Genomic DNA, 13,951 nt, shown 5'->3' with positions numbered 1-13,951 from the left:
AACACAAGATTCCCGACGGCGGCGGCGAGACACAGGAGGTCCAGGAGGTTTAAATGAAGGCTAAGCTTTTTTACCCAATGGGTTTTTTAATGCTGCCTGGGGACGAGAGCGCAGAGCCGGGGGCTTGGGCGTTAAGGGCGGAGTAGTGTTATGAGCTGCACCGCGCGCCATAGCCTACTCTGGGGGACATGTCACTCTTGTACATACATGTCACAGCTCCCTTCCATAAGGGGGAGCAGGGGAGAGATCCTCTCACTCTCCCCATCTAGCAATCTACATCATCCTAGGTCAAGTACCAGAGCCCAGTCCTTCTCTCCCACAGATCAGTCATAACATAAATAGACGGGAGAAGTAATGGCAAGGATGCTGTTGAGAATTCAGTACATAAAAACAGGGTAGGAAACAAAAAAGGGGGAAAGGAAAAAAGAAGAAAGTAGGATAAAGTGAGAGGGGTAAAAGGATGCAATCAGAGCCCGGGTACAAGAAATTCAGGAGGTCATTGATCAGAGTCTTTGGTATTGCCCTCCTGTGGGGAATGGGGGAGCATCGCCGATGTTCTGATGGAAGCTTCAGTAGCCTGAGTGGCCCTGGAGTCCTGGAGTGAAGTGATGCAAGGAAGTCGAGATTGAGTTTTTGGAGACGACCCGTTTCCATGTGATATACATAAAAAGAATCTCACTGACCTGACACTACGCCCCTATTTGGGACCGAGACGATTATCTGGTTATAATCAAAGCATCAGTCCAGGAACTAAGAGAGATAATTTAGGGAATTGGCACATATGGTGCAGTTACCAGATAGCTTGGCAAACCTGGACGAGACTACGTCAAGGATGTTGGAACCTATTGGAGCAAAGTGGCAGGTCAACAAGCAATCAAGCGCATTCTTTCCTATTGACTGGTTCAAAGTCGCAGCTCGCTGCAAACTGAAAGTCGTACACTCATGAGTGGAAGGGTCACAATGAGAGGGGGGGAGGGGGCAGCGCGACGCGCCGAGTTTAATCTGACTCACATGAGCACGGGTCATCACTCCAGCATGGAAGATAAGTCGTCGGCCATGAATCACTAATTTGGATGAAAGGTGGGAGGAGAACAATGATCAGCAGTGATTCGGAGGCTGGTGAGGGTGATGAGGGTTAAGAAATACTACCACCTGCAGGTCTTGATGTTCAAATGATCAGAGATACCAATCGGTCATGTTGGGGGCAACATGTGGAGGGGGAAGACTTTTTGCGGTTGAGAAGCGGTCGGGACTGATCTTGCCCTGGCAAAGACACCAAGATAATGCTGGCGGCTGAACTATGTACCTACCGTCATTAGGTCTGATGTGTGTGCGGAATGCGCAGCATTCCAACTCTCACCTCACTGCGTACCTACCCTAAGGCAGTCCCACGTTGTCCGATCCGGCACGGACACCCGGCGGATCCTGGTGACCCACGGGCCCGATCCGGATGGTAAACGCCGCCGGTAAGTTTGTAGTCTAAACCAGACATCATAAAAGCTGTTAAACGCAGTGACGTGGTTGATGGCACATAGAGAAAGGCAGGAAGATCAAACATTTTTCTTCTTCTGGAGTCAGGTGGCGATGTGACATCCTGCCACCAAGGGGGAAGTTGGTGGTCGTTGGCAAGAACGGTATCGGAGATCAAAGTCACCGTTTGGAGGGATGGCACGGGATAGAGCGTATGCCTCACAGGATTTAGAATAACCTGCTATGTATGTGTGTAACCTTACTGTTATCTGAAACCATTGGAACGGGGGTTTCAGATGGCATCGATGTCTGGGTTTCAGACGGCATGGATGTCTGGCTTCAGGGATGTCTGGGCTTCAGTCTGGGGTGGCCCTGAAGCATCACTTGTGGCAGCCCAGACTACGAGTAGTACGCCCCACCGGACTTCCCATCTCCAATTAATATCTCGCGGCAATTTTCAATTATATGGTGAGTAAACTATGTACAGGATATCATGGATACTAGGCTAAGCTGCTGTTGATTTCTCCTTGCACCCATCTTACAATAAAAACAAATATAATCTATCTCAGAACGAAATGAAAAACAACCATGACGAAATGCAACAAGTCTTGAGGTAATGCGGTAGGGTCTGTCTATATGTAGTTTTCATCTCTATCATAAATGGAAAAAACGAAACAAATAAAATAGGGATAGGGTTAAAGTGTGCGCTGTTTTTCTCTACGAAGAGGGGATATAAATCCAGTTGGACCTTTTGCTTGAGGGTAAGAAGACGAGAGCTCCGTGTCAGAGGAAGAATTATAGGCATAGGTAGACAAGAGGACGACCAAGGAGCCAATGGCCGAGCCAAGAGGAAGTGGAGTTCCAAAGATGAAGACGCCTGCCAGAGTCGACAAGATGATCGAGAGCGAGGTAGCAAAACCTTTGAGGATATTATCGGCAAACTTGATCACCAGAGCAGTCACCAAACCACCAACCACCTGTGTCAAAACAGTCGCCCATGCCCAAAATCCAAAATTGGAGAACATATGCCCTTCATGATTTGAGGTGAATAGGGTTGTAAACAGTGCTGGCAAGAGTGAGAAGAGTGAGAGTTGAATGTTCCTAATCCATAGATCGACCTTATTGGATGATTTAAGCACCAATTCAAAGTAAACCCCCGCCAGTCCGGATGTAAAACAAGCAGAGGTCACAGCCAGGAAGCCGATAAATCGATCGGCGGTATCAGTCGAAAGTTTTTTGGCCGATCCTGGGTTGGTCGAGATATTCTGAAGTTGAACGAGTGCTACTCCGACCGCCAAGAAGAATAGTGCGCTCCATTTGGTAGCTGATAATTGACGTCCTAGCATCACAACCGAACATAGAGCCGTGGTAAGGATCTGGAGGGCGCCCAAAAAAAACGGAGTCTGGGATTCAATCCTTCTGCCTTTGTTCAAACCTCGTCAGCAGACTAACTTTTAATTGATAAGTGACTGAGAATGTCGCTACATCAAGATTGGCAGCCGCCACAAACTGTAGATTATTCTGAATGACGTATAAAACCGCAGGGATCGACAGTTTCCAACAGTCTGTGCTAAGAGTGTTTCGAGAGTTCCCATTTTTTTATGTTTCATCGAATTGAAAAAGGGGTTTTTCCCGAACAGAAAGAAGGGTATGATTTATTTTTATTAATTTTTCGAAAACCAAACATAAGTCAACATTTGGGTAGAAGAGAGGAGGAAGAAAGCTATGCACTAACCTGATAATTTCCACAAGGATCTGTTTCGAGTTATCAATGATCATGGTTGACCAAGATCTAGAGGATCGTTTCCAATCTTGAAAGTCTTGTTCAAACAGCGAAATCGGCGGTTTTCTCGAAAACGGGGAATCACCTGGTCTATCATCATGATGTGCCAGCCTTGAGTAGTTTGTCGAAGGCGAGTGTGCTTGGGCTACAAGAAGACGATGTATAAAAAGGCTCCTCAGTCGGATGAGAAATAACCAATTGGCAGGCTTCTCCTTAGTAGATGTATTGACGACTAACCATCGGCTGAGATTGGTTGATATTTATCGCGCCTTGAATAATTTGTTGAGGATTGATTACAGGCATTGTAAAGTGCGACGAGGAAGGAGATCGAGCATTTAAGGATTTCGTTCAGCAGGACTGCCGCCGATGCTGAATACAGTTTTGTGTTTGGGATCGTCCGAGACTACGGTGGATGTGAGGTCAAAAATAGATCAAAGCGGTTTGAGTTTTCAGTTTCTCTTTGCGTATACAATCTCCAATTAAGCTGAATTGACAGAGGTGAATTACATGATGAACTGTTGTGTTTCGAAAGCAAGTAGATTATTAGAATACGAAATTCTAAAATAAAGAAAAAATAAATATATCCAAGTGGAGTAACTTACGAAGGATGGCCAGCAGACTATTTTGGAGGGTCAAGCTGATTAGGGAGACATACTTGAAGGGCAGTCCGATAAACGTTTGATCGGCCGTGGTCATCGGAATGAGCAAGCTGGTGTTATCTGCGCTGGTTGGTTCTTGGGGGTTTATTTCGAGCAAGGTGGCTGTTGACCATGGAGTCTGTCCTATCCCCGGGGGGATACCCGACCGATCGGGTAGCACCACAATCTCAATTGCTCGCCAGATGATTTAATACATACAGCTGTTTCAGAAAAGGATGGCAGAGGGGCCTCGGATCTTCCGTCCAGGGATTTTCCCGACCCAGCCAAACCTTCCTGTTGAAGTTGATGGATTAAGACGTCCTAATGTTAAAAATCCCAGCAGTCCAAAACTGCACACCCATAACAAAATAACCAGTGCTATGAGTGCCTAGGGATCTAGTTTTGGTGAAAAAGGGATCCCAGGAATCATATCAAACCAGTGATTTGAGGGTGGATTGGCCTCATCACATGCAATCAAGGCACTGAGGTGGAAATGGGAGGGATTCTGGTGGGATCCAGTAACAATCCTGTGTTGCTGCTGCACACTCAAAGCTTGAGGGTAGTGTCAATCTGTGTCAATTTTAGCAATAAAGTTGGCTGGGTGAGGAAAATCCTCATTTGGATAATCCAAGACACCTCAGGCTCTGCCATCCTTTTTTGAAACTGCTGTAAATACAATCAAATTGGAACCACATGTGCACTAGGTATCCAGGACACTGAGGATTACCATGAATTTAATTGAACAAGGCAAGGGAAGAAATCAAGAAAAGGAATAGCCATCATTGAAATACATAAATAAATAGGTAAATAAGTAAAGTGGGAGAGCTATGGTTATACTGATAAGAAGAAGGTTAAGTAGTTTTATAATGAGTTTGTTTTTCAGAAATGGATAATGTGCATGATCAAGCGAGACAATAAAAAGAAATGACATAGGATAATGAAGACCAAGCAAGAAAACAATCCTCCTCAAGATCCACGATAAAAAGAAGGTATGCGACTAGAAACAAAACAAGCAGACAGGTATGCCAGAGAGTCGATCAACAAATCAAATCAGAAGATGAACAACAAGATAAGAAGGAATGAGTCTTGGGTTTGTCCTTTATTTTAAGACACAAAGAAGACTCTATGACAGCTCGATGAATGTATGTTTTTTTGGTATGCGGAGTCTCGGGTTAGAGTGGGAAATATGTGACGTGATTCAGGACAGATTGGAGCGAGTGATGGACGCGCAGAGTGGCCGACGGGATGGAAAATGCCGCCATGGAATCAAGATCTTTCAAGGTACAACCGGACGGAAGAGGACTGGATCATGTTTTCGGGCATGAGGCTGTTAGACTTTCTTAGAAGATCCGGATTTGAGCGGCAGGTCTTTGACGTGTAACAAGTCGTAAAGATGCTTGATGTGGCCCGCCTAGAGAGAGAGAGAGAGAGGATCCAGATGATCCGGTTAGCAAAGAAGGTCAACCAACTCTTGTCGGAGATGCTTAGAACGTACCTTCTTCTCAAGGGTATCGACACTCTCGCGTAAGTGTTGAGCCAAGGCTTTCCGTTTGCTGACTTGGATGGCAGCCGGGTTCATCTTCCTATAAGTCTCAGATAACTCGACAAAGATTCTGTGGGTTCAGGGGGAGCAAGCAAGAATTATTTAGTTGGTGACCTGCTGACGTCTTCCAGTGATTTCGGAGAGACAAGCACTTACTTTCGATGAACTTCAAAGTCTTCCTCCAGATCTTTCAGGATGCCGACCAAGACGGCTTGTGGGGGTAGACTAGCTTCCTCATCGTCAACCTCGGTCCTTTCATCTTGTTTCTTGCTAGGCATGGGGACGACTGGGGCGCTGCTGGTGCGACTGGAGAGCGGATGACTGACTCCGCCACTCTTTTGGCGTCTCAAGCGGCACTGTGAACAGCTCATGTCGTCATGGCGACCCTTGGGCAACGAGTTGAGTATGGCTTCTCCCCTCGAGACTTCGTCGGTGGCTCTGACTGGCTGCTCAGCACTCCCTCCGAACTTCATCGTAGGAGCCGAACTGGTTCGGATCGGTGGCGCTCTGCTAGAGCTGCTGGCTGTTGGTTTGGCCTGAGGTGCAGGACGACTGCCAGATGTGATGGGATTTGCAGGGGTGGGATTCAGTCGGGGTTTAGCTAGTCCTTGGGCAGAGCGCCTGAGAAGTTGCTCCTGCTCGACATCTCTTTTCAGATTTTCTATTTCATCGGCCTAATGTTTGGAACATATTAAGGAGATCAAGACGTCAGTTTCATTCGACAGATCAGAAGACGAGGGCAATCCACGCACCCCAATAAAGCTCTGTCCGCTGATCTGGATGGTAGAAGTTTGGGATCGCCAGTCCTCGATCTCGTTGCGAGCTGCATGAGACTGGGTAGGCTGGTGTGAGGATGTAGTGGGTTGGTGGCGCTTGACTGCCGGCTGACTCTTGGGGATGGAAGCCTTGGGTTCGCTACTTTTAGTGGTCGTCGTGCCCCGACGACTCATGCCCGGTTGGCTGGGTCCTGGAACTTGGATCTTACTGGCTGGGCCAGCTTGAGCAGCTACGGTCAACCGTTCGACCATCCCACAGAGCTCACGGACTTCCGAAGTGAGGCCTGCCAGACGGCCCTTCATATCCTCCACCTGATCCGACCACTCTTCCACGTCAGATTTGACCCCGCGGAGCTCTTGTCGTACGGTTTTGTGGCGTTCTTTGAAGCTAGTCAATTCATCAAGAGCTATCGCATGCGCTTCCATAACACCGGCGATCCGGCGCGCATTAGCCTTCAATTTTTTGACCATGCGCTCAACAGCTGGTTTGTCGGTGGCTATCATTGAGTAATCGTGCTGAGCGCGTGGCGGTGGAGCGGCGGTGGAGGCGGGTGGTTGTTTAGCACGGCCGAGCTGGGATTGTAGATCGTGTATGCGGGTGTGGCATGCTCGATTTTCGGCTTCCAGCGAGCCCAACTGACGGCGCAAGAGTGTTAGAGCTTCGTTAAGAGTCGGATCTACAAGGGCATAAGTCAAAGGTGGGATGAGTGTTTATGGATGATGACCGGTATTAGGGCTGCTCAAAGATCTTATACCTGGCCGTGCGCTCTGACTGGATGGCCTCATCCCTGTGCGCGTGTTGGCCGATGGGAAATCGGCTTTCTCCGGGCTACAAAGGGCATCGGTGAGCCCGGTGACATCTGGTACGCGTACCGAGTTTCCGACGATCTTGCGAGCACCAGGGGCTAGGGATGTATCGTGTCCGTGAGGAGTGTTACTGTTAGAGCTAGCATCAACCACCCGGATGATCGGCTTGTGGATTCGGTTAGGAGGAGGGCGGGGAGGGTTGTGGTTTTGGAGCTCAGCCAAGGTGCTTCGTGCTCGATGCTGGTTCTGATGATCTTGCTGGGTGGGATTGAACGGGTGTGACTTGACAGGGGGGGTGGAGGTTAATCCAGCAGAGTGTAGTTGATTGAATCGAGGAGGTTTGAGGGCATGTTCTGGAGGTTCAGAGCCAAAGACGTGTTTTGCTCGGATGCTGTCATTGGCCGGTAGACCGCCTTTGAGCGTTCCGCCGCGAGCCGGTTCTTTACGCATCACTTTCGTGTTCTTCGTCTTTGGGTGTCCGGGGGAAGGCGCACGCGCGAGCTGTTGGAAGTCCTGCCTGAGCTGGCGTGCCATACCCTGGAAGCCACTGGCGGGCGTCTGGCTGCCTTCTGAGCGCTCGTCGTCCATGGTGAAGTCTTGGAGGTTGGCGAGGGAGCTTGCGCGTTGCGGTGTGGGTGCTGAGGGTCTCCGGATGGGCGAGAGGGAGAGTGCGGAGAGGTCTCTAGAAAAGTCTTGCGCGCCCTGGTAGGTGTAGTCGTCCTCCGGATCTAGCGTGACGGTCGACAGCTGCCCAGGATGGTGGGACGCGCGCCCGATGCCAGGGGGGGAGAGGGAGGAGAGGCCGATCCTGAAGGAGTCGCTCTCCTCCTGATCGAAATGCTCCTCATCATCGATGGTGGTTGTTTGGGCGGATCGATGGCTGTTCTGGCCATCGTCATCCAGCTCAAACTCGTCTCCATCCTCAGTCAGGTCGTCTGAAACGCGTGAGGCCCTGCTGATGATCGGGCGACGGTGGAGGTTGCGCTGCTCTTGTTCGAACGCCCGGAGGTCTTCGTCCAGGGAGTGCTCGGCATCGTTCCTGGCCTGGTTGAGGGTGAGGTTGGTGAGCGATGGACGGGGGTTGAGGCGGGAGTCGTTGGCGGCCGACGAGAGGCTGTCGATCATGCTGACCTGGGCGAGGGGATGGGGGGTGTGGGGCTTCCTGAGGGGCGGCCTGGGCTCGGCGGGCTGGGCGAAGGGCTTGAGGGAGGTGAGCGGGGGGCGGTTGAGTGGGTTGAGGGTGGCCGAGCCGCCCGGCGTGGGTGTCTGGGGGTAGGGGGAGGCAAACGCAGTCGAATCCATGGAGGGCGGGAATACGTCAGACGAGCTCGGCGGGTGGCAGCCGGATCTGGAAAGCCAAGAAGGCGCGCTGGACGAAAGTGGACGAAGCGTTTAATGTTGGGGGCGGGTTTGCAGGTCTCAAAGTAGAAGCTGGCTGCACAGACTCCCTCGCTCAGTCCCCACGCGACTCAGGCTGGCCCCGACGCGCCTGGGCTGGATGACCTAAGCAAGGTGGTGCCACGGGAGTATGTCAACATAAATATGTCAACTAGAACATCCACCGTCATGACCCAGGCAGATTTACTACACACACAGCATCGAGCTGCAATCATTCTGCCCTGTCCTCAAGTGGTGAGATTATAGGCTCAGGTGACTGCCATACATCCTAAGCCCATGTCCCAATGTCGAAATGCTGCACTAGAGGTAGAATTAGGGAGTTCAAAAATCAACTCCCAGGAATTAGGGCCTGTACCATAGCGGCTCAAAAAGCTGATTTTCGGAACGACTTTCCTCACGGGTTGTTGTAAGGACTCCAGTTGGGAGTCCTTCACTGTCCGTCGAGTGGGGCACAGAGGGGGAACCTCAAGACAAGATTCTAGTTCACCGGGCTATATATTTCAGATGAAGGGGACAATCTAGCCGGGAGAGATGTGAAGGGCAAGATCTCTCAGTATATACAACTCAGGGAATCAGAAGGGAAAGGAGAGAGAAGAAGGAAAAGGGGAAAGCTTACCTAGCCGGGAGAGATGTGAAGGGCAAGATCTCAGCTACCAGCTAGAACGTGGAAGAGAGTGTAGACTAAGTATCAGGCGGATTATCTAATCTAGTGATAGCTATGTGACATCTTTGTGAGACCTCAAAGGAGGGGGCTTACAGTTGTCCTCAGATCGATACATTGTATTGGAAGGGAGAGGTTTGGGCCCACCTCCTCTCATGTTGGACCAATACACAATGAATGTATTGGTCTAGTGTTGACAACCTTCTATCCCCCCCGGACCCATGTGTTATGTATTTATGTATGTACATACACAGTTTGGGCCGGGAGAGCAGTGCAGGAAGCCTGCAGTTGTGGTACACAATTATGGGAGGCTGTTTTTACCTCTTGATACACTGAATATTGAAAAAAAGAAAGCTGTTTTCCTCGCGCAGGAAAACAGATTTTGTATGGTACAGGCCCTTAATAAATTGACTCCCAAAAGTCGTTTACGTCGCGCGGACGGCCTCTGGACATCCATCCCCGGTCCACGGGACCATAGTTTGACCCGCGCGTATTTTGGGAGTTGGAAAATCAATTCTACTCTCCAGAATGGGAGTTGGAATTTTAATTTCACAAAAAATGACAGAAAATAAAGAAACATTTATACCTCCGAACTGGGGCACCTAAAGCCCCCCAAAATTTTACAGCGACCATCAAGCACTCTGAATAACACCTGATGAGATTCACAGCATTTGCACACCCTAGGAAAGGGGTGTGCTATTGTGGGTCTAATTTGGCAGATTTCCTTAGTAGGAAATCCGCGAAAGCCTTAGCTACAGTGCCTCAAAGCCCCCCAGAATTTTACAGTGGGCATAAAAGCCTCTGAATGGCACATGGTGATATTCTTGGCAGTAGGAAACCCCAGGAAAGGGGTGTGCTACTGTGGGTCCAATTTGGCGGATTTCCTACCAAGGAAATCGGCCAAAGCCTTTGCCACAGTGCCCCAAAGTGCACCAAACTTTTGGATCATGAAATAAAATACACTGTAACCAAATGGTTAGCTTCAAGGCAGTAAAACACCAGCATAAAATAATTTTGAGGCAGCAGGGGCTTTTGGTTACATCTGATACTAATTGCCTCCACAACAGATAATAGTGCCTCCGCAACAGTTGATAGCGCCTCTGCAATGGTTAATAGTGCCCCGCCACAGTTAATAGTGCCTCCACCACAGTTAATAGTGCCTCCGCCAAAGCTACTAGTGCCTCCGCCACAGTTATGTTGCAGAAGCGTTATTAACTGTGGCGGACGCACTATTGATTGTGCTGGGCAGACCATTAACTTTGAAAGAGGCACTATTAACTGTGGCAGATGCACTATTAACTATGGAGGAGGCGCTGTTAACTGTGGCGGAGGCACTATTAACTGTGGCGGAGGCACTATTAACTGTGGCGGGGAACTATTAACCCTTGCAGAGGCGCTATCAACTGTTGCGGAGGCACTATTATCTGTTGTGGAGGCAATTAGTATCAGATGTAACCAAAAGCCCCTGCTGCCTCAAAACTATTTTATGCTGGTGTGTTACTGCCTTGCAGCTAACCATTTGGTTACAGAGTATTTTATTTCATGATCCAAAAGTTTGGTGCACTTTGGGGCACTGTGGCAAAGGCTTTGGCCGATTTCCTTAGTAGGAAATCCGCCAAATTAGACCCACAGTAGCACACCCCTTTCCTGGGGTTTCCTACTGCCAAGAATCTCACCATGTGCCATTCAGAGGCATTTATGCCCACTGTGAAATTTTGGGGGGCTTTGAGGCACTGTAGCTAAGGCTTTGGCGGATTTCCTACTAAGGAAATCTGCCAAATTAGACCCACAATAGCACACCCCTTTCCTGGGGTGTGCAAATGCTGTGAATCTCATCAGGTGTTATTCAGAGTGCTTGATGGCCGCTGTAAAATTTTGGGGGGCTTTAGGTGCCCCAGTTTGGAGGTATAAATGTTTCTTTATTTTCTGTCATTTTTTGTGAAATTAAAATTCCAACTCCCATTCTGGAGAGTAGAATTGATTTTCCGACTCCCAAAATGCGCGCGGGTCAAACTATGGTCCCGCGGACCGGGGACGGAAATCCGGAGGCGGTCCGCGCGACGTAAACGACTTTTGGGAGTCAATTAATTAATTCATGGGAGTTGATTTTTCAACTCCCTAGAATTATTTCAAAGGAAAAGGAGGCGGGATTGTGTTTCTAGATGAAAAATTGGCTTTTGGAATTCTGCAGATTGAAAAATTGTATTTGTTAGTTTTTTTTTAAAAAATGAGTTTGTCTCTGGTTTATCTATTTTTGTGTCAGTTCTCCTTTGATTTACTCTGTTTCTCATATAGGCAGGCCAGAAGGGCAGGGAATTCCTGGTTGATTTTGCTTGCTTTATGATTTTCAACTCTGAATCCTAAGCTGTATTTTTCTATGAGTTTTCCTTGAGACCTTAATGTTTGCCAGACAATTTTTAGATTAAGATTCAGAAATTAGCTGGTTAGGGCTAAATTGATAATTAATCAATTCAAGGCTGAATATGGGAATTCCTCCAATCTCATTGCCAAGAAACTATTTATTTATTTATTTTTTAAGAAAAAAAACTTTTCTATCTTGCTTTTTTTTGTCTTGATGATTGATAATAGCAGAGTTTGTCTTATTTTCTATAGAAATTATCTCAGATATTCCCCATCAATCAAGACAGGCTCACCCAAATCTGAAAAGAATTCTGCTTACAATCATGTTCAGTAACTTGATCCTTAAATCCAGTAAGGGCACCACCAGGAAAAAAAAATAGTCACTTGATGACAAGTGACATCATGCCAGCTCCAGCGGGCTACCCACCATCTACCCACCATCTACCCATCATCTACCCACCATCTACCCACCATCTAACCAGTTTAAGAATTTCCACAGGAGATCCTCAGTTTTTGCTGGGCACCACTGATCCCCATTTCTGGTCAGCTGATACTCAGCTTTAGCTCCCAGCTTATGCTCAGCTTTGGTGCCCAGCTCATGCTCAGCTTTGTTGCCCAGATCAGAACCAGTCCTGGCCCACCTTATTTTCAGCTTTATTCCAGTCATGGCTCAGCTTAGACTCAGATTAGGACTATCATTGGCCCAGCCAATGCTCAGCTTTGGACCAGTATTGGCTCAGCTGATTTTCAGCTTTGGATAAATCTTGGCCCAGCCAATGCTCAGATTCTGAGTCTGACCACTCCTGTAACATCTTATGCTCATCTGTGGACCAGCCTTGGCTCAGCTGATGCTCAGCTGTGGACCAACCTTGGCTAAGACAATGCTCAGCTGTGGACCAGCCTTGGCTCAGCTGATGCTCAGCTGTGGACCAGCCTTGGCTCAGCTGATGCTCAGCTGTGGACCAGCCTTGGCTCAGCTGATGCTCAGCTGTGGACCAGCCTTGGCTCAGCTGATGCTCAGCTGTGGACCAGCCTTGGCTCAGCTGATGCTCAGCTGTGGACCAGCCTTGGCTCAGCTGATGCTCAGCTGTGGACCAGCCTTGGCTCAGCTGATGCTCAGCTGTGGACCAGCCTTGGCTCAGCTGATGCTCAGCTGTGGACCAGCCTTGGCTCAGCTGATGCTCAGCTGTGGAACAGCCTTGGCTCAGGTGATATTAATCTTTTGAATAGTCTCAAAAAATCTGATACTCAGCTTTGGAACAGCCTTGGCTCAGCCAATGCTCAGCTTTGTACCAGCATTGGCTCAGCCAATGCTCAGCTTTGTACCAGCATTGGCTCAGCCGATGCTCAGCTTTTGAAAACTTTTGGCCCAGCTGGTGTTAATATTTGGAACAGTATTGTCCCAGCTGATCCTAAGCTCTGCACAAGCCTTTTCCAAGATGATGCTCAGCTTTGGACCATTGTTGGCTAAGCTGATGCTCAGATTTGGAATATTCTTGGTCCAGCTGACACTTGGATTTGTTTCAGGCTTGGAATATCCAATGCTCAGCTGTGGCCCAGGCTCAGCCAATGCTCAGCTTTGGACCAGGCTCAGTCAATGCCTACTGCTCAGCTTATGATGAGCATCAGCTGTTCCTGGGAAAAAATTAGGATCAGCTGACTGTGCCACATTGAGTGCTCTGGTGCAGTCCTGCAAGCTCTACAAGTGCTGGTGGAGCAGACTTGGAGCAGTTCTGGAGTAGCTCTGGAGCAGAAACCAAAGCTGCATCATGTCACTTGCCATCAAGTGACTATTTTTTTTTCCTGGTGCACCGGTCAGCTGTATGTAATCATAGGGTTGTGGCAAATATTTGGGGAATCAGATTTATCCAACATGTATATGCTATAGGCCAATTTCAAGCCGCAGGCATGGTACAAAACATACCTTGTATGATCCATGCAGGGATTGAAAGGAACTTGAAGTAAATACCAATATGCATTGTTTGTTGCAGTCTAATTCACTGCCCAGCACTGCCACTTGCCCAGAGGCAGTGCCTATGAACCTGATGTTTCACACCAGCTCAAATTTTTAGCTTCCATGCATATGCTGCACCAGCGCAGCAGGTTTGTTAATAGACCTCTTCACGTGCAAAGCACCAACCAGGGGATTCCCTGTGATTCTTTTGATGAGCTTCATATTATTCACTGTGGGTTGGGATGTATTTCAGCTTGCCCCAGCCAAATCACTGGTTTTGATTACCGCCAAGCTGCCCTCTGCGGGAAAAATTGACATAAAGCATGCAAAAAAACTCAGACCCCATCAGCACAAGCCCTGGGTACAAGAAAGAAATCATGTGAGGTGCCCTGCCAGCTGGCAGGAAATCAAGAATGTGGAGAGGAAACATGATTTTTGACAGTTTGATACAAGATGTAAAGTGACTGTTGACACCTAGAATTCGGAAATAGTTGGCCACAAATTCAAACTTGAAAAGCCTACCAGATTACGTTGACTGACCAAAAAGTCATGAAGAAGCA

At 48.4% G+C, this 13,951-nt stretch overlaps 2 protein-coding genes across 2 annotated transcripts; both read right to left on the bottom strand.

The window, feature by feature from the left end:
- Positions 1–2,165: 2,165 nt before the first annotated feature.
- On the bottom strand, positions 2,166–3,949 carry PtA15_10A727 (uncharacterized protein; the record flags this gene model as incomplete). Its single annotated transcript, XM_053160933.1, has 5 exons — positions 2,166–2,889; positions 3,206–3,398; positions 3,491–3,656; positions 3,761–3,768; positions 3,856–3,949. 5 exons carry the CDS (start codon positions 3,947–3,949, stop codon positions 2,166–2,168), a joined length of 1,185 nt encoding a protein of 394 aa, XP_053024858.1.
- Positions 3,950–5,221: 1,272 nt separating this feature from the next.
- On the bottom strand, positions 5,222–8,142 carry PtA15_10A726 (uncharacterized protein; the record flags this gene model as incomplete). The annotated part of the gene is made up of 5 exons (XM_053160932.1): positions 5,222–5,302; positions 5,387–5,504; positions 5,591–6,108; positions 6,187–6,887; positions 6,966–8,142. The coding sequence occupies 5 exons, from the start codon at positions 8,140–8,142 to the stop codon at positions 5,222–5,224; spliced, it is 2,595 nt and encodes an 864-aa protein (XP_053024857.1).
- Positions 8,143–13,951: the final 5,809 nt, after the last annotated feature.

Source organism: Puccinia triticina, chromosome 10A (assembly GCF_026914185.1).
Source record: "Puccinia triticina chromosome 10A, complete sequence".
NCBI lineage: Eukaryota > Fungi > Basidiomycota > Pucciniomycetes > Pucciniales > Pucciniaceae > Puccinia > Puccinia triticina.
Note: the sequence above shows the minus strand (reverse complement) of the source record. Positions and strands in the feature narration are given on the sequence as shown.